The sequence below is a fragment of the Macaca mulatta genome, chromosome 7 (genome assembly GCF_049350105.2).
Source record: "Macaca mulatta isolate MMU2019108-1 chromosome 7, T2T-MMU8v2.0, whole genome shotgun sequence".
Classification (NCBI taxonomy): domain Eukaryota; kingdom Metazoa; phylum Chordata; class Mammalia; order Primates; family Cercopithecidae; genus Macaca; species Macaca mulatta.
Genome location: NC_133412.1, coordinates 20,153,774 through 20,174,764, shown reverse-complemented (window position 1 = coordinate 20,174,764; position 20,991 = coordinate 20,153,774). Strand labels below are relative to the sequence as shown.

At 41.1% G+C, this 20,991-nt stretch overlaps 1 protein-coding gene and 1 long non-coding RNA gene across 6 annotated transcripts in view; one reads left to right on the top strand and one right to left on the bottom strand.

Annotated features, from left to right (window-relative positions):
• Positions 1-16,254, top strand: part of TTBK2 (tau tubulin kinase 2) — a 169,224-nt gene extending 152,970 nt beyond the window's left edge. For all 5 annotated transcript variants that reach the window (XM_077939169.1, XM_077939168.1, XM_015142040.3 and 2 more), the window contains 2 exons: positions 7,662-8,935; positions 14,336-16,254. In XM_077939169.1, the coding sequence (XP_077795295.1) occupies positions 7,662-8,935; positions 14,336-14,798 (1,737 nt within the window). In that variant the 3' untranslated portion in view covers positions 14,799-16,254. The remainder of the gene's footprint in view (positions 1-7,661; positions 8,936-14,335) is intronic.
• Positions 16,255-17,393: 1,139 nt separating this feature from the next.
• Positions 17,394-19,117, bottom strand: LOC144329849 (uncharacterized). Its single transcript, XR_013395531.1, has 2 exons — positions 19,000-19,117; positions 17,394-18,572 (listed from the first exon to the last, which is right to left on the bottom strand). It is a non-coding gene; the product is annotated as an uncharacterized LOC144329849 (long non-coding RNA).
• Between the last annotated feature and the right edge of the window lie 1,874 nt (positions 19,118-20,991).

Below are 20,991 nucleotides of genomic sequence, written 5' to 3'. Positions count from 1 at the left end.
GTAGTGTTATACCTCCAGCTTTTGTTTTGTTTTCTTCTGTATTTTTGCTTAGGCTTGCTTTAGCTATTTGGGGTCAGATTGTTTTTCTGTTTCTGCAAAAAATATCATTGGTATTTTGATAGGGATTGCATTGAATCGGTAGCACTTCAGGTACTACAGACATTTAAACACTATTAATTTAGCAATATTAATTCTTCCAATACAAGAGCATGATATCTTCCCATTTTATTGTATATTTTCTTCCATTTCTTTCATCAGTGTCATCTGGTTTTACTTGTAGAGATCTTTCACTTCTTTGGTTAAATTTATTCCTATTTTATTTGTTAAGCAAACATTATACCTAAAATACAGAAAATCTAGTAGATCCTATAGGTTTTCTTCATTAAAACATTTTATTTTTGTTATTCAAAAGACCTGTCTTCAAGTTCAGAAATTCTGCCTGGTCTAGTCTGTTGTTGAAGCTCTCAATTTTATTTTTTATTTCATTCACTGAATTCTTTTTTTTTTTTTTTTTTTTTTTTTTTTGAGACTGGGTCTCGCTCTGTCACCCAGGCTGGAGTGCAGTGGCATGATCTCAGCTCATTGGAACCTCTGCCTCCTGGTTCAAGCAATTGTCCTGCCTCAGCCTCCTGAGTAGCTGGGATTACAGGCACATGCCAACACACCTGGCTAATTTTTTATGTTTTTAGTAGAGATGGGGTTTCACCATGTTGGCCAGACTGGTCTCGAACTCCTGACCTCAAGTGATCTGCCCACTTCAGCCTCCCAAAGTGCTGGGATTACAGGCGTGAGCCACCACACCCGGCCCATTTAATTCTTTAGTGCTAAGATTTGTTTGGTCCTTTTTTATGATATCTATTTGTGTTGAATTTCTCATTGAAATCATGAATTGTTTTTCTGATTTCATTGAATTGTCTCTATTCTCTTGTATGTCACTGAGTTTCTTTAAAATTATTATTTAGATTTTTTTCTGGGATTTTGTATATTTCCTTATGATTGGGGTCTTTTACTGGAGAATTATCATTTCTTGGAAGGTGTCATATTTCCTTGCTTTTTCATGTTTGATGTGTCCCTATGTTGATTTCTATGCATCTGGTGGAACAGTTGACTCTCCCAATTTTATGGAGTAGGTTTCATAGGGAAAGACTTGGGTCTTGGGGTAGCAATTAGGTGGGGTGCCTTGGCTTTGATGCTAGGTGGATGCAATAGTGTAGTCCTCATGCAATTTCTTCAGCTGCAACCCATACTGGTGATATTTGCAAGTGTCTCTGTGGCCTAAGGTGAGAGAGTTTGTGGCACTGTTGGCATGGTTTTTCTGAGTGTGGTCTCACCAGGCTGCTTCTTAGGTCAGGGTCTGCATGTACACACAAGTGGGTCAGCTAGTTTCAAGTCTGGCTCACTGGGGTTGGGGCCACAGTGCTGTCACTCTAACCAGGAGCATGGGCTCATGGCTGCTGGGCTGGTCTGGGAGGCATACCTGCCAGGGGCAGGCTCAGCAGGCTGTTTTTCTCAGGTCCAAGGCACAGGTGTGCAGCCGCTCAGCTGGCCTGGGGGTGTATCTGCCAGGAGCTGGCCTGAGCCAGCTGGCCCTGAGTGCTGGCACGTACACTGACCTGAGGGTGGGTCAGCTCCTCAGTGGTTTGGAAGCTTCTCCTGCTCAAGGGTGTGTCTGCCCTGTGTGGTACTGCCAGACTGCTTTTCTACCTGGAAGTGTGCATGGCAGGGGTTAGTTTTCCTGTTGTGCAGGACTCGAATCACAGCTGATCCTGAGCCCAGGCTCCAAGCAGTCAGGGTCATGACATTGTAGACACCAGCCACCTGTGTGATCTTGGTGGAATGAAGATGGAGCCCAAGGGCTAGAGAGGTGCAGTGGCTTCTGGCCCCCAGAACAGAGTATACTCCAGAAGTGGCTCTGGCCTTTGGGTGACACTAAGCTGTGGCAGCTTGGCTCACAAGGGTGGGCGGGCATGCTCACCTTGTTCTCCTAATCTGGAGCAAAGCAGCTGTGTGAAGTTTTGGCAGCTCTCCAAACTAGGCTCCAGGCTTGGGAGTACTGTGGGTACTCTTGTAGTAAGGATTGCAGGTGTTTGCAGTGGCAGTGAGGGCTGATGAGGCTCTTCTGCTTCTTTTTCCCACAACAGGAAGTCCCTCCTGACTCCAGTCCAATCTGGGCTTGGGTAACGGGGCAGCTGGGTGCCTCCATTCTGCCTTTTTGGACTTCTTTTTTTCTTTCTTTCTTTTTGAGACGGGGTCTCACTCTGTCACCCGGGCTGGAATGCAATAGCATGATCTCAGCTCACCACAATCTCCGCCTCATGGGTTCAAGTGATTCTCCTGCTACAGCCTCCCGAGTAGCTGGGATTATAGGCATGCACCACCACGCCTGGCTAATTTTGAATTTTAGTAGAGATGGGGTTTCTCCATGTCGGTCAGGCTGGTCTCGAACTCCTGACCTCAGGTGATCCGCCCGCCTCTGCCTCCCAAAGTGCTGGGATTACAGGTGTGCGCCACCGCGCCCGGCCTATAATTTTCAACACTTCTATAAAGTATTATATGAAGCTGCTTTAGACAAGAGAGGTCTATGGTGGAATTTGAATGGCTAAAACTTAACTCCTTAATAGGCCAGGCTGTATTAGGTACCAATAGATTATTCTACTATGTATATCTCTGCTCAATTATTTGTCTTTGTCAACAAACAAAAATGAGAAATAGAAATTTCATATACCACATTCTTTTCATTTGGAAGAAAGGCTATTCGGAATGGATGTTAAATTTTACAAAGTTTTTATTATCTTAGTAACATTACAATCCTTGAATGAGAGAAAAGTAAAAGGATAATTTATAAGTTAAAATGCAAATGGTAGTTGGTTTGCAGTTCATTGTTTCTCACTAGTGGCTAGTTTGAAACATGGGGTGACTGAAAAATAGTGAGGCTGCTTTACCTGAACTATTAATTAAGACACTAATTTTGGTCAAACTTAGTACTAGGCATTAATAGAACTAAGAAACTGTGAAAGAAATGGAAAATATTGAGATCCTTTTCTAATTCTTTAGAAAGATGTACATGATACAATTACAGAACAGAATAAAGGAAATGATCTGATTAATGCTGTAATGAAATATTTGTGAATTATGAAAATTAAAGATATAAAAGATGCATATGGCTTACTCTCAGATTATTTATTTGGTCCATTTGTAGAGAGCCCCAAGTATGAGAACTGCTTTTATGTCTTTATAGTTTAAGGAAGCTATTTGCAGCTACACTTAGAATTAGCTTTCTCTTCTCTATACTCAACTACTGATCCTAGGTTTTCTCCTTTTATTTTGTCAGATAATGTTATTGCAGACTCAGTTTCCCCAACTTTATTTGAGAGTGTGTAGAACATGTCAGTAGGCTGTACTGTGCTGTGCACAACTTTCAAAATCCTGAAGTCCTATTTATGACTTCTTGATTGTGTTTGTCCTCATTTGTGAATTTGCATTAGTAATAGTACTCTGACTGGGCACACTTGGCTCATATCTGTAATCCCAGCACTTTGGGAGGCCTAGTCAGGAAGATCTCTTGAGCCCAGGAGTTCAAGACCAGCCTGGGCAACATAGTGAGACCCTGTCTGTGCAAAAAAAAAATTTTTAATTAGCTGGTGTGGTGCCGCATGCCTGTAGTCTCAGCTACTTGGGAGTCTGAGGTGGAGGGATTGCTTGAGCCTAGGAGTTGGAGGCTGCAGTGAGCTATGATTGCACCACTGCACTCTAGCTTGGGTGACAGAGCAAGACTCTGTCTCTAAAAAAATAAGAATAATAATAATCAAATAGTAGTACCCAATTAAAATACAAAGGAGCTATGAAATGGGGTTTGTAAAAATGATCTAGGCAATATCTTATGAAATTTAAAGTACTATGAAAATATTATATGAGAGTAGTTTATGCACAGTTTATCATAATTGCTCAGAATCTTTTCAAGAAAAATTCTCCTGTCTGGTGATTCGTATATATTTTTATTGTTGGGTTTTTTTTCTGTTTTTGTTTTTGTTTTGTTTTGTTTTGAGTCGGGGTCTTGCTATGTTGCCCAGGCTGGTCTTAAACTCCTGGGCTCAAGCAATCTTCCTGCCTCAGCCTCTTGAGTAGCTGGAATTATAGGCACAGGCCACCATGCTTGCTTGGCTCATATATATTTTCTATGTATAAGATTGTCACTCTTTTTTTTATACCATACATATATACACATTTATATCCTGAATCTCAAATGAGTTAATCTCAGAACTGTAGAAATTCAACCCTAGCTTCAATCTCAGAAGACCAATGGAGTTTTTTGTTGGTTTGTTTTGTTTTGAGACAGAGTGTCGCTCTGTTGTTCAGGCTGGAGTGCAGTTGCATGATCTTGGCTCACTGCAATCTCTGCCTCCCGGGTTCAAGCCACTCTCCTGCCTCAGCCTCTGGAGTAGTTGGGATTACAGGTGCCCGCCATCACGCCCAGCGAATTTTTGTATTTTCAGTAGAGACAGGGTTTCACCATGTTGGCCAGGCTGGTCTCGAACTCCTGACCTCAGATGATGCACCTACCTCAGCCTCTCAAAGTGCTGGGATTACAGGCATGAGCCACCGTGCCCGGCCTAAAGTATTATTTTTATTGCACTGCCCTGTTCATTTTGGCTGATGTAGTTAGAATTACATGTAATAATGAGGTGACTGTTTTTTTGGTTTTTGTTTGGTTGTTTTTTTTTTTTTTTTTTTGGAGACAGAGTCTAGCAGTCTGCCTCTGTTGCACAGGCTGGAGTACAGTAGCACGATCTTGGCTTACTGCAACCTCCACCTCCCAGGTTCAAGCAGTTTTCCCACCTCAGCCTCCTGAGTAGCTGGGATTACAGGCGCACACTACCACGCCTGGCTAATTTTTGTATTTTTAGTAGCGACAGGGTCTCACCATGTTGGCCAGTCTGGTCTCACTTTCCTGACCTCAGGTGATCAGCCTGCCTTGGCCTCCCAAAGTGCTGGGATTATAGTTGTGACCCACCACACCTGGCCCGATTTTGGATATAGGTTATCATCTCCCTGTTATTTGATATTTAATATAATTTTATATTTGCTTTTCTTATCATGGTCACTTTTGGGTCCATTTACTAAAGTAAATTTTGAAAAGTGAATTACTATAAATTTTAGATTTCAAAATCACTTTCAAAATATACTAGAAAATTGCCATCTGTCTAAATTTATTTTAGAATAATTAAAACAGAAGTATGAGATAACTTCCTGAAGGAAAACAGCACCAATAGAACCTAATGCTTTTTCCCAAGGTAATTTTAGATTTGCGCTTATGCTAAGAGTTTAGATCTAAACCCAAATTGCCTGTCTTGGATTAGCCTGAAAGATCCTCAGGACCCTGGTTGCATTTGGGAGCTATTCCAGGACATTAGTTAGGTGTATTTTTCCTGGGCTGGACTTAGGACAAGCTTTGCATGTCCATGAGCTTTACATATCCATGTCCAACTAATAGTATTCCTGACACGAAGTGAAATAGATATAAACATCTTAGCTGACCCTGGAACCACATGGTTTCTTGGTGTCTTTGGACTAGAGATTGACTCTAAATCTCCCATGACTAATCCAAATTCATTTTGCATTGTATTCAGACCAATTTCTATAGTTTTCCTAGAACTTAATGGGTCTCATTAAGTGATTTGAACTTACTTGATTTCTCAAAAAGACTTTTTTTCTTTATCAGTTTATATAGTTATTTTCAGCCTGCTTACATGTCACTTTAGGTGATATGAAAATATAAAAACTTTAGGTATCTTAAGGAAGGACATTCTTATCAGATGTTGAATCTTACTCATATAGAATTAAAATTACCTCAGTGGAAGAGGGGTAGAGTTTCACCTCTCATAGGCTTGATTTTTTTTTTTTTTTTTTTTTTTTTTTGAGATGGAGCTTTGTTCTTATTGCCCAGGCTGGAGTGCAGTGGTGCAATCTCAGCTCACCGCAACCTCCGCCTCCCGAGTTCAAGCGATTCTCCTGCCTCAGCCTCCTGAGTAGCTGGGATTAACAGGCATGTACCACCATGCCCGGCTAATTTTATATTTTCAGTAGAGACGGGGTTTCTCCATGTTGGCCAGGCTGGTCTTGAACTCCCAACCTCAGTTGATCTGCCTGCCTTGGCTTCCCAAAGTTCTGGGATTACAGGCGTGAGCCACCACGCCCAGCCCGCTTGATCTTTAAAAATTGGTCAGGTGTGGGCTGTGCACAGTGGCTCACCCCTGTAATCCCAGCACTTTGGGAGGCCAAGGCGGGCGGATCACCTGATGCCAGAAGTTCGAGACCAGCCTGACCAACATGGTGAAATCCCATCTCTACTAAAAGTACAGAAATTAACTGGGTGTGGTGGCGGGCACCTGTAGTCCCAACTACTCGGGAGGCTGAGGCAGGCAGAATCACTTAAACCCAGGGGGCGGAGGTTGCAGTGAGCCAAGATTGCATCATTGCTCTCCAGCCTGGGTGACACAGCAAGACAACACCCCCTCCTGCAAAAAAAAATTGGCCAGGTGTGGTGGCTTACACCTGTAATCCAAGCACTCTGGGAGGCCAAGGCAGATGGATCACTTGAGCTCAGGAGTTTGAGACCAGCCTGGGCAACATGGTGACACCCCATCTCTACAAAAAATGCAAAAATCAGCCAGGTGTGGTGGTGCATGCTGTAGTCCCAGCTACTCAGGAGGCTGAGGTGGGAGGATCACTTGAGCCTAGAAAGCAGAGGTTGCAGTAAGCCAAGATCGCACCACTATACTTCAGCCTGGGTGACACGGTGACCCTGTCTCAAAAAAAAAAAAGGAAAAAATTAGAGAAATCATAAAACATTACTAAATATCTTTGTATGTCTTTACTTATAGGAAGATATAATAATCCTAGTATTTAATAGAATTTATGGAAAACAACAAAATGCATGAAAATTTGGAGTTTTTCAGTGAACAATTATGTGCCAGTAATTTTTTCCTGTAATCCTGTATCTAGATTCTGGCAAGAAATAGATGGCATACTCAAAGAGACTTGGAGAGAATTTAATGTAAGGAATTTTTTACAGATGTATGGGCAGAGTTAAGAAAGCCAATGGGACCAGCAACAGAGGGAGCCATTCCTACCATGAGTCCTGAAAGGGGAGTTGAAGTGGGTGTAAGCAGAACTTGATGAGGGTAGTAGCTGAGAGAGAGGCCACAAGAAGGGAGCTGTGGCCAGGATAGTGGAATGTAGCCATCACCAGCGCCACAGTCCTCAGCGGGGAAGCAAGGATAATCATTACCCAGCCCTCTCTTTCCTCTAACCCTCTGATTGTCTGTTGGTGCCATCCATTGAGCAGATCTAACCACAAATCAGAAAGCAAGGAAGCCCAGATGGTGCAATCTGTATAAATTAGCCTTCCAGAGCATACAGCACACCAAAGAAGGGGCAGGGATAAACCTACTGGGAGAGACTGTTCTGCAGTTTCTGAGTAGGGTAGCTTAAGTGTCATTCATTGTTATTCAGAATTGTTCATTTTTCATATAAGTTGCGCAGACCTGGTCAACATCTGTGTTCTTCCTATAAATTAGAATTTGAGATATTAAATCTCACAGCATGCATCTGTATTGATATTTTACATAATTGCATTTTAATTTTTTCTCCCCCTTCTCCAGATTACAATTCCTAGACCTTCTGTGGCATCTACACAGTCAACTTCAGGAAGCTTTCACTATGGTCAGCAGCCAGAGAAGAAAGATCTTCAGCCCATGGAGCCCACTGTGGAACTTTATTCTCCAAGGGAAAACTTCTCTGGCTTGGCTGTGACAGAGGGTGAACCTCCTAGTGGAGGAAGCAGAACAGATTTGGGGCTTCAGATAGATCACATTGGTCATGACGTGTTACCCAACATTAGAGAAAGTAACAAATCTCAAGACCTGGGACCAAAAGAACTTCCTGATCATAACAGACTAGTTGTGAGAGAATTTGAAAATCTCCCTGGGGAAACTGAAGAGAAAAGCATCCTTTTAGAGTCAGATAATGAAGATGAGAAATTAAGTAGAGGGCAGCATTGTATGGAGATCTCCTCTCTCCCAGGAGATTTGGTAATTGTGGAAAAGGATCACTCAGCTACTACTGAACCTCTTCATGTGACAAAAACACAGACTTTTAGTGTGGTGCCAAATCAAGACAAAAATAATGAGATAATGAAGCTTCTGACAGTTGGAACTTCAGAAATTTCTCCCAGAGACATTGACCCACATGTTGAAGGTCAGATAGGCCAGGTGGCAGAAATACAAAAAAATAAGGTATCTAAGGATGATGACATCATGAGTGAAGACTTGCCGGGTCATCAAGGAGACCTCTCTACTTTTTTGCACCAAGAGGGTAAGAGAGAGAAAATTGCCCCTAGAAATGGAGAACTATTTCATTGTGTTTCAGAGAATGAACATGGTGCCCCAACCCGGAAGGATATGGTTAGGTCATCCTTTGTAACTAGACACAGCCGAATCCCTGTTTTGGCACAAGAGATCGACTCAACTTTGGAATCATCCTCTTCGGTTTCTGCAAAAGAAAAGCTCCTCCAAAAGAAAGCTTATCAGCCAGACCTAGTCAAGCTTCTGGTGGAAAAAAGACAATTCAAGTCCTTCCTTGGAGACCTCTCAAGTGCCTCTGATAAATTGCTAGAGGAGAAACTAGCTACTGTTCCTGCTACCTTTTGTGAGGAGGAAGTGCTCACTCCCTTTTCAAGACTGACAGTAGATTCTCACCTGAGTAGGTCAGCTGAAGATAGCTTTCTGTCACCCATCATCTCCCAGTCTAGAAAGAGCAAAATTCCAAGGCCAGTTTCATGGGTCAACACAGATCAAGTCAATAGCTCAACTTCATCTCAGTTCTTTCCTCGGCCACCACCAGGAAAGCCACCCACGAGGCCTGGAGTAGAAGCCAGGTAATGCTGTGTGCTCTCCCTGTGTTAAGTGTGTGACACCATTTCTATATCTGCTTTATTGTACTCCACCAATGGCATCATTTCTGTGTTACCCTCTTCTCAGTATCTTTCTTTCCTGCCTTTCCCAGGCCTTACAGCCTAGTGCAGTGGAAGTAATCAGATTGATCCAGGTTAATCATTTTATTTTTTCCAATTTATTGTGGTAAAATGCACATAACATAAAATTTAGCATCTTGACTTTTTGTTTGTTTTTGAGACAGAATCTCACTCTGTCACGCAGGCTGGAGTGGAGTGGCTCAATCTCCGCTCACTGCAGCCTCTGCCTCCCGGGTTCAAGAGATTCTCTCGTGCCTCAGCCACCCGAGTAGCTAGGATTACAGGCACCTGCCACCACATCAGGCTATTTTTTTTTTTTTTAAACTAGAGACAGGGTTTCGCTATGTTGGGCAGGCTGGTCTCAAACTCCTGGCCCCAAGTGAAGCACCTGCCTCGGCCTCCCAAAGTGCTGGGATTACAGGCTTGAGCCACTGTGCCCAGCTGTGTCTTTTTTAAGTGTACAGTTCAGTGGTATTAAGTACATTCACATTGTTGTGTTACACTTAAGTTCTAAAGTTATAACATTGATTTGGATTTATATGAGCTTAACTTCAATATCATGCAATAACTCTGCTCCTTTCAGTCTCCGTCTCCACTCCTTTCAGTTGTTGATGTTACAGAATTACATCTTTATACATTGTGTGTTCAAACACATAAACTAATACTTTTTTAAATGCATTAATATCTTAAATTATGTAAAAAATAAAATGTGGAGTTACAAACCAATGTTAGAAAAAGAAAGTATTGGTCTCCTAAATAATGCAGAAAACAAAAAGTGGAGTTATAGACTTCTTACAAAAATACTAGCTTTTATAATTGTCCATGTGTTTGCCTTTATTAAGATCTTTATTTCTTCATATGGCTTCAAGTTCCTGTGTAGCATCCTTTCATTTCAACCTACAGGACTCTCTTTAGCATTTCTTGCAAGGCAGGTCTGGTGGTAACAAACTCCCTTAGCTTTTATTTGAGAATGTCTTAATTTCTCCCTCATTTTTGAAGGACAGTTTTGTCAGATACAAGATTCTTAGTTGACAGTTCTTGTAGTATTTTAAAAGAAGTACTTTAAAGTACTAAAGTACTTCCAGCCTCCAGTGTTTCTGGTGAGAAGTGTTCGGATAATTTTTTTGAGAATCTCAAGATTCTCTGTCTTTGTCTTTTGACAGTTTGATTATAATGTGTCTCATTGTGGGTCTCTGAGTTCATCCTACTTCGAGTTTGTTGAACTTCTGGGATGTTGTATATTCATGTCTCTTACGACTTTTGGGGAGTCTGCAGCCTTTTTTTTTTTTTTTTAAGTATTCTCTCTGCCTCTTACTCTCTTCTCCTTCTGGAACTCCCACAGTGTGCATGCAGGTCTGCTTGATGGCCCCACAGGCCCTTTACTCTCTGTTTACTTTTCTTTATTCCTTTTTTTTCTGTACCTCAGACTCAATACTTTCCATTGTCCTGTCTTCAAGTTTGCTGTTTTTTTTTCTTCTGCCTGCTCAGATCTGCTTTTGAATTCCTCTAGTGAATTTTTTATTTTAGTGATTGTACTTTGCAGTTCCATTTTTTTTGGTTCTTGTTAGGTTTTCTGTCTCTTATTGATATTTCCATTTTGTTCACACGTTGTTTTCTTGACTTTCTCCGTGTCTTTCTTTAGTTCTTTGAGCATCCTTAAGACAGTTGTTTCAAAATCTTTGTCTAGTAGATTTGCCATCAGGTCTTTTTCAGATACAATTTCTGTTGATTTTTTTTCCTTTGAATGGACCGTGCCTTCCTGTTTCTGTGTATGTTTTTTTTAATTTTTTTTGTTGAAAATTGGATATTTGAATCTAATAATATGGTAACTCTGAAAATAAGATTTTCCCCTTTCCTCAGGATTTGCTGGGGGTTGTTTTTGTTTCTTTTTGTTTTTGAGACAGGGTCTCACTCTGTCACCCAGGCTGGAGTGCAGTGGAATAATCATGACTCATTGCAGCCTCTAACTCCTGGGCTCAAGTGATCCTCCTGCCTCAGCCTCCTGAGTAGCTGGAACTACAGGTGCATGCCAGCACACCTAGCTAATTTATTTGTTTTTTGATGGTTGTAGACTGTCTCTGTGCTGAGGACCACCCTGAGATGTAAACCTAAGGTCTCAGACCTTTTCGAAGCCTGTATTTTTTTCTGGCTAAGCATAATAGCTTTCTGATTTCCCCAGTATATGTGGTTGGTTTTGAATACACAAGTCTTTAATATCTGGCTCTGAAGAAGGGAAAAAAGAAAAATGAGGGAAGGAAAAAAAGAGCACTGGCCCTTTTAATCCCCTAGCAGTTACTTCAGCCAGAGGAGAACCAGTTTGTAACAATAGGGAAAAATATAAGAATGACTACCCACCTCTTTCTCTGCTCTTCTGTGATCAGAACCAGCTATGAGTAATCAGAGCACAGATTCCCAGTAATTGGAGGACAGGGTTCTTTTTGCCCACCTGCTTATTGTAAGCTGTGTGCAAACTGCTCCAGAAATAAGTGCACAACTGCCTGCCACAGGGCCAGGAATGGGGGATGTGCTAAGATCTGAAATAGACTAAAATTAACTGTTATTGACAGTCCAAGCCTTCTCCTGGAAGTTGCAAGCCTTCGGTAGACTCCAGATTTCCAAGATAATTACATCAGACAGATTCTGCCAGTGGAGTTGCCTAGGTGGGGAGACAGATTCCTAGTGCTTCAAATATGATGTCAAATGCTAGTGAAGAACACATGGTCCATGATTTGATAAATGGACCCTGGTAACAGTGCTGTTTATCTTGGTTATAATGAATTAAACCAAAAAAATCCTATAGAAGATTTCCGTAGGTCTGATGGTATGTACAACCATACATAGTAAAGACACTGCTTTAGTGTCCACTGCATGCTATACTTTTTATTTAAATATTATCATGATATATTTGACCACAGAATATTTATATTTTGAGGAAGAGGGGAAAATATCGGGAGGTGGTAAACCAGTGAAGAGTGCTTTCCAGGGCCAAATGTGGTGGTTCACACCTGTAATCCTAGCACTTTGTGAGGCTGAGGCAGGCAGATTGCTTGAACCCAGAAGTTTGAGACCAGCCTGGGCAACATGGTGAAACCTCATCTCTATAAGAATTAGCCAGGCATGGGTGCCACACAGCTGTATTCCCAGCTACTCAGGAAGCTGAGGTGGGAGGATCGTTTTATGAGTTGTTGGCTGTCTTCATGTCAAAAACATTCTGTTGGGTTACTGTTGTTGTTGTTGTTGTTTTGAGATGGAATCTTGCTCTGTGGCCCAGGCAGGAGTGCAGTGGTGCAGTCCTGGCTCACTGCAACCTCTGCCTCTCAAGTTCAAGTGATTCTCCTGCCGAGTAGCTGGGATTACAGGCACCGCCACCACGTCCAGCTAATTTTTTGTATTTTAGTAGAGACAGGGTTTTGCCATGTTGGCCAGGCTGATCTCAAACTCCTGACCTCAAGCTGTCCACCCACCTCAACCCCCTAAAGTGCTGGAATTACAGATGTGAACCACCGCACCCGGCCTGAGTTACTTTCTGTAACTAACTCCCTTCTCTACAAATTATATCAAAGATATTTTATCCTAGTCTGAATTTAACTTGGGTTGTAGTGCCTTTTGTTTGATACAAAAGTTTAGTGTTCATGGAACTGAATTTTTTTTTATTAATTGTGTTTTATATCATGCGTAGGAAGGTCCTTCAAACCTAATATTTTTTTAAAAGGTAGTAATTTCCTGTACCTTTAGAGTTTTGTGCTTTGTGTATAAATGTATTGTCTATCTAAAGTTTATCATTATATATGATGTGAAGTTTTTTTCCAAGTAGTTAGTGATATCTTAATACTAATTTCCCATAGAAACATGGGAAATGTTTTTTGGATTCAATGCTCTGTTCCATTCATTTGTCTATTCCTTTGCTGTATACTTTCTATTAGCATAATTTTATTATTACAGGGGCCCTAGGGTCCTTCTCACTACATAATTTGGCATTGCCACTAAAATATATTGTAGACTGCTGTATAGCAGGCCCCTGGCCCCAGGGCTGCATGGCAGGAGGTGAGCACTACTGCCTGAGCTCTGCCTCCTCTCAGATCAGCAGTGGCATCACATTCCCATAGGAGCGCGAACCCTGTTGTGAACTGCACATGGGAGGGATCTAGGTTGTGTGCTCCTTATGAGAATCTAAGTAATGCCTGATGATCTGGGGTGGAACAGTTTCATCCCAAAACCATCCTTGCCCCTCCTCCCCCCGTCGTGGAAAAAAATTGTCTTCCACGAAACTGGTCCTTGGTGCTAAAAAGGTTGGGGACCACTGCTTTATAGTTCATAAAGACACTTTTATATGTTCCATTTTCTTTGATTCTTAGGCCAAATCAGAAAGACATTTAGGACAAGAAACACATTTGCTGTTCATATGAATACTCTTAGAATTCTGAGGCCCAAGGGCCAGGCGCTATGGTTCATGCTTGTAATCCCAGCACTTTGAGAGGCTGAGACAGGAGGATTGCTAGAGCCCAGGAATTTGAGACCAGCCTGGGCAATGTGGCAAAACTGTCTCTACAAAAAAATACAAAAATTAGCCAGGTGTGCACTACAGGTGCACTGCAGGTACAGCTTGAGGCCCAAGCTCAGTTGCCAGTGTGAGGGGGTGGGGGGCAGTCAGTTCCAGCATCCACCCTCCTTAATCCCAGGCTATTAACAGGAATACAAACTGAGCTCCACAGAAACCAATGACTACTCTTTTCTCTTGGAAATTATTAAATGAGTGGAATGTACATTTATCTATAGTTCCTCCTGTTGCTTAGTATAGTTCATGTTGAAGACTTAGGGGTGACAGAGCCTTGGCAGAAAAAGGAAAATTAAAAAAAAACACTTACTTTGTGGGATTTTGTGTTTGTAAGATTCCTGTCCTAGCATCCTTACACAATATAGTTTACTCTCTGTCTTATGTGCTAACATGCTAGAGACAATTAATTAAATTCATCTGAAAATTAGCAGAGTAAAACATGGCGTAGGAGGAAAGGAACTAATATCATTTAAGGGCTTCTTCATGGCAGATGTTCATCTAAGTACTTGGGTCACTGCCCTTGGTCTGTTCAGTGACCCTATGAGACAGATAGTATTCCCATTGAAAGCAGGGGAAGATTAAAGAATTTCTCCAGGGTCATGCAACTAGTATATAGTAGAGTAACCCTGTATCCTGTTAGTCTATTTTCTGATTTCTACACATTCACATTATGATTTTGGGACATTGTGACTTTTTAGGCACACTTGAAATGAATTAAAATAAAAATATATTTTCTCTGTTCTTTTAAGGCTACGCAGATACAAAGTCCTAGGGAGTAGTAACTCCGACTCAGACCTTTTCTCCCGCCTGGCCCAAATTCTTCAAAATGGATCTCAGAAACCCCGGAGCACTACTCAGTCCAAGAGTCCAGGATCTCCTCACAATCCAAAAACACCACCCAAGAGTCCAGTTGTCCCTCGCAGGAGTCCCAGTGCCTCTCCTCGAAGCTCATCCTTGCCTCGCACGTCTAGTTCCTCACCATCTAGGGCTGGACGGCCCCACCATGACCAGAGGAGTTCATCCCCACATCTGGGGAGAAGCAAGTCACCTCCCAGCCACTCAGGATCTTCCTCCTCCAGGAGGTCCTGCCAACAGGAGCATTGCAAACCCAGCAAGAATGGCCTGAAAGGATCCGGCAGCCTTCACCACCACTCAGCCAGCACTAAAACCCCCCCAGGGAAGAGTAAGCCAGCCAGTAAACTCAGCAGATAGGAGCCAGGCTGCATCTCTTTGAAAGGTGTGAGATCTTCCTCCTAAACCTGATGCATGTGTGTCCCTGTACTGTCTACTTAAAAAAATCAGTGTTGATCTTCTCTTGCAAAAGAAAGTAACATGATCAATTATTTATAAGAAGACATAAATACATGATAAGGAATTACCTAAGGCAGGCAGCAAGCAGATTAGGAATCAATGTCTTTGTACAAGAAGGAAAAACAGAGCAAAAATCCAAGGGGGAGAAACTCATTAAAATGAGCTCTCATTTTTTAAGCTGCCTTTGAAACAAAAGAGTTGAGGATAGGAGATAGAATGGAATTTTAGGGGGGTTGCCTAATTTTTTAAGCCTCAACTCAAAGATTATATAGCAAAAGTGAAACTTCTTGTTTGATATTTTCATTCAAAACTTTCCCCCCCCGGAGAGTCATTGATCAGATATTAGATTTTGTAAGAAGTCTGTTGCCAGGGAGCCAGTACTCATGTATATTTGGCTTGTGTGTTTATTTCGTGTATTGAGAATGAACACCTTTCCTTTGCCTCATTCCCAGTACCCTCCCTGGAGTTCAGATTTTTTTTTAAAGTTTAGTATGTCTCATCTGATTCAGTCTCTCTGCTTTTATTTTATGGTCCTAATTGTACTATCAAATCCAATTACTTTTTTTCAGGTCCCTGATTTTGTTTTTTTTTTAGAGTAACAGGTTTTAACCTACTACGTTTTTATTATGAAAAATAAGAAACTTAGGTAAAGGAAAGAAAAGTCTAACTAGAGCTACTGTGCAGGCTTTAGTGTTTAGGGAGAGAAGGTAAGTGTGGGGTAATGGCCTTCAAGACAGAAGGTGCCCCTTCCTCCCTGTTAAGTGTCCTCCTTTAGAAACTCGAGAAGGAAACTGCCCAGAGTGAGCTGCTTCCTTGAGTCTTCTGGGCTCCAGCTGTCTGTGGTATCAGCCTCCAAGACGATACAAGGGAAGCAATGCTTTGGAATGTGACTTGAGATTTAGAAATCAATTAGATATATTATTGAGGCTTAGAATCCTCAAACTTTGTATTTTCTACATTTAGCCAATAAGGAATTAATATCTGGGGAAATAAATTTAGGCTAAATATTTCTTTTTTAATGTTTTATTACCTGCTTCTCCTGTGTTTTAGTTCAATATTTGGGCTGCTTGGCCTGATTTTCATATAATCTCAATTCATGAAGCTGTAAAGAGAAAGATACTTGTTCTAATCTCACTCTTCTAATAGGAATCAGGCAAAAAGTCTACCAGACTTTTAAAATGGGCTCTTTTATACTCTCTAGGTGTTTTGTGTTGTAAAGACCTTATTAAGGTCAGGTAAATTGGTCTGCTTGCTGTTGAAATTTGCCTTCTAGCAAACATCTGTGCTTTCTGTTTGACCTTGTGTTTGCTGCCAAACCTAACACAGTTGAATTGGGAAACAAAAAAAAAGAAAGAAATACATTTCCTCCCCAAGTGAACATCTTCTAATGCTGCATCAAAGCTGCCCTGAAGCTGCACTGAACTTCTCTTGTTCTCTTTATCTGTGTTGAGCTTTTTAAAAAAACAAACTCAGAACACCATTGAGGCATATAACGTCTCTTATAAGAAATGTAGCATAGTGTGGAATCTTAATTTCTCTCCAGTTTCAAACACTACAGAGGAATGCAATAGATAAGACATATTTGCTGTTTATCTAAAGCAACTGTAATATTGGAAGTCCAGTCCTTCTGTATTATATTGTATAATAGTTGCTGTAACACTACTTGCATGTCTTCATGGTAAATTATATAAATATTTATAAATATATAGAGAGACATATCCTTATATAGACTCATTCTTTGTCATTCTCCATTTGTAATTTCAAGATCACAGATGGCGAAATTCCTTTTCTATTGTGTGCCTCATGTATACTTGGGCCTTGCCTATCTTCATTTTCTGAAAATATGTTCTTGGCATGTGACACCTCAGAGTCTTCTTGCCTTCCCTGAGTACAACGCAAGGGTTGGCAGCATTTAACAAGCCAAGACAGGTTGTTTAATTTAATTTTCATTTCAAAAAGATTTTAATAGGGAAAAACTTACAGGGACATGCTTGTAATACTGGTTCAAAGATTTGTCACGTTAATCACATAGTTCTCTCCTTATAGTTACAGTGGATAAACTGGGATGATAATGATGAGTCTGACAGATTTTAGAAACATTTCTTAAAAATTACCATTCTACTTTCCTCTTTTCATCTCATTTTTTTTGCAGGGGGTTGGGGGAATAATGAAGAAATTATCATATTTCTGTTGCTAAAAGTAGCTAGCTTTAAATCCCGACCCCTTTAGTCAGAAATATGCTAGTAGTAATCATTGGAAAAGCTGATGAGGCTACAACTGTGGTATGTGTGTGAGATTTTATTTCTTATTGGCATTTCTCTGCCGGCGGTTGGAACTGACAGCGATGGGAACGTGGCAACTGAATGTTTTCTCTCTTTCTTGGTTCCTTCCATTTTTATCTCCGCTTTTCCAGTGTGTTGTCCCCTTTTCTAAATGGCCTTGATGAACTCATCAAGATCCAGAGAGAAACAGTCTCATCGTGTAAGAATATGTTATTTTGCATGTAGAGGAAAGAATTAACCAAAGACGTTTCTGCTCTGATACTTTCAAAAGAAAACAGACTAATTATATCATAGGTGGTATCAGTAGGTCCGCTTATAAGTACCGTCCTATGTAGACATTTACTTTTTGGTTTTTACAAGCATAGTTTGTACTTTTAGATGTCTGTCAGGCGAAAAATAGAAGTTGGCAGCCCTGAGCAAGCACCTGTGACGCAGGGATTTTTATTTTTGTTTTAAAGTATGATACAGAGAATGAGGTTTTTGGTTTGATTCGGTTTGGTTGTGTTTTTTAGTTCTTTATTTTTTATTTGGGGGTTCTCTTAGTGATGGCATATTTCAGGTTTCAGTGACATAGATCAAGTAATTTTAAACTGATTTGGTTATTCTACCTAAGATGAGGGACATGGCTATTGAGGTCAAGCCAAACTATGCTAAAAGTAGTATAGGGCAGCAGTTAAAATTATCTTTTGAAAATCAAGTACTGCCTGGTTTCTTCTGTCACAATAGAATAGCCGGTTACCTAGTCAGTCACGGTTGCCCTCGCCTTCCCTTGTTAGTCCCTGGAAGTACTTGAGTGGAACAGAAGGTAGAATTAGCAACAGCTCAATCACTTTAGGTAGCATTTCTCCTGAATTCTGCTGCCAAATCCCCAGGGTCTATGGATTGGTTGAAATAGTAAAATCATACATTGTGATTTCTTGCACAGCATAGAGGCATTTAATTTTAGTGGATAGTGAACAAAGAAGGAAAACTGGGTCATATAAAATTTAACCTTAAAACACAGATTATAAATGTCTTTGAATGTTAAGCCCTAGGCAGACAGGTACTCTCATTCTTAACTCTGGTATGCAAGCTGGCCTTGCTGACAGTGGCACAGTTACATTAACTGTTTTCTAAGTTGCATGTTGTGACGTGAATGTTTTTTGTAGAAGTTGCCAAGTTAATCGAGTCCTACATAAGTAGCAAAATGGTAATTGACACCCACTGTAGTCATTACTTTATATTATTTGCTTTCAAACACTAAAGCCTCGGCTGCTAATTCAGCACTTAGGTGTGCAGCGTCTCCTTCTCTTGACTCCTAGCCATGATGGGAACTTGAGGTTCTTCAGCATCATCAGAGATTTCTTCCAGGCCACATATTTTTTATGCTAATATTTCTATAGTTGCATTCAGTCTACAAGGAGAAAGTGTACATTGATGCATGTTTTACAAACTCAGACACCGATAGCTAAAACCGTAATTAGTTTTTCTATACCCAAGAGCTTTGAATTAAAAGCAGACGCTTTATTTTTCCCAAGAGCAGACAATTCTACATTCTAACATGACATTAGGAATTGGTGATAGGAGAAGCAGAATTCAGAACGATTTAGTGAGACTCAGGGAAAAAATGCATTTTCCCCTGGCTGTTTGAAAATTTATTTATTTGTAGATAAGTCTAGATTTAGTCTTGAAGATCAAAGTTTTTTATACGTTAAAAACATATTCCTTTATATTGATCAAAACATGGCATATGTTAGACTTCTGTCATGTTTATGTACTTTGGAATTAAGTTGTTTGCATTCACTTTCAAAATCTGCCCATTTCTGTTTATGTGCACTTACCACAGATGTGTGGGGACTTTGCCTCAGGGGAGAGGTACTTTAGCACCTGTGTCACTGAGGAGATGGAGTGGTTGACAAGTACTGTTGCGCTGTGTAACTTGGGGTTTGGCTCTGTAGACAATATATTAGCAGAATGATACCACATGAAAGTATTACAGGATTAAGGCATGTAACTTCTATGGTAGTCCTTATGTATCAGCATATACCCAAGTTCAGAAACCACAGGTGCATTTTTAGACCTTTACTTAGAGAACTAAAGGCAGTTCCAACCATCAGCCCATATGGGGGGATTAATGCATGAAAACCCTAAAAGAGGCTGTTGGGACATCCCACTTCCCTGTCCTCACCCAGTGGAACTCTGGTGTGTGACTTGAGATAAGGAAGTAGATGGAAACTTAGCCTGTCATTGAGTATTCTTAATATTTTGGCCTTCCCTCTGGAATTATGAGAAGTTTAACAAAGTCTCAGGAACCTTCAGAGTCCATTACCCACACTGCTAGAAAAACTGTAGGAGGCACATGGGGAATTCCTGTAGTTCTTAGGTAAGCCGAAGACATGGCACAGGGATCCCCAGCCACATAAAGGAGAGTCTGGATGCTGCACACCGCAATTCTGAGAAATCCCTGACTGAACGTGGAATTATGACAGTAAAGTTTTGGCCCTTTAGTTTTCTAGAGCAGCTCACAGAAATTTTAAAAAGTAAAACAAGGCCAGGCACAGTGGCTCAACGCCTGTAATCCCAGCACTTTGGGACGCTGAGGCGGGCAGATCACGAGGTGAGGAGATAGAGACCATCCTGGCTAACAGGGTGAAACCCCGTCTCTACTGAAAATACAAAAAATTAGCCAGGTGTGGTGGCGGGCGCCCATAGTCCCAGCTACTCAGGAGGCTGAGGCAGGAGAATCACTTGAACCCGGGAGGCGGAGGATTACAGTGAGCCAAGATCACATCACTGCACTCCAGCCTGGGTGACAGAGCAAGACTCCGTCTCAAAAAAAAAAAAAAAAAGTAAAACAAAAATAAAGTTTATGCCCATTAAGACGTCTTTTGTGATTGTCTGCTCCTACTTAAAAAAATATGTAAGCTTAATGTTTAATTATTCCCTTTCAGCAAATTTGGATCAGAAAATTAAAGTATGTGACAAGATCAGGTCACCTTGAATTTCCACACAATCTCAAGACACTGAATAGCAAAAAAGTAACATGACTCAGTAATGAGTAGCGTATTGCCTTAGACTTTGCTGGATCTTTGGTCTTAAGGTAACATGTAAAAGTAGTGGAGCCTTTCCTTTCATGGCCTTGTGCAACGTAACGGTTTTCTGCCTCCTCTTCAGCTGGGAGCGTTAGTGCTAGTATGGGCACAGAATGTATGTGCACTGGCGATGCTGACCATGCCTCCCAGGTACCCTGGCTCTGGGTTCCTTGACCTAGGGAACAAGAGTGGATGAGGCAGGTCTTTGAGCCCATGTGACTATAGCATTTGCTGATGACATAATTTTACAATTACAATGGATAGGAATTTTACCTCTCTTTTTATTAGTTTAATATTATTCAATATTATGTACATAAGTGTTCACTCGCCTAATTAAAAACATTGAGTAAACCAAGTTTTTATATAGACTACCCTTGCCATAGAATGCTCTTTTTCTCTAATAATATGCAGTTTAAATCCTGAGGAATCCATGCGCAGCATTTCACCACATCTGGACTCTGTGGGCATTCTTCACTCGCCTACGAGGGGTAGACAAGGCTACCAGAACTTGAATTTGACTTATCGTAGGGAGCTACCCAGGAAGGGGAAAGCCCTTGGGACTTTTTCCAAAACAATGTTCTCTTTGAACTATTCATCAGACAAAGTAGTCCACTGAGGTGAGAAAGCTTTCGGAAATACAAAGGTGGGAAGATAAAGGTAACCCTGGCCCACTTGGGGCTTTGAAATTGGATTGGGTGGACTGAATAAACACAGCCTAGATGACCTGGGCTTGTGCCTCGC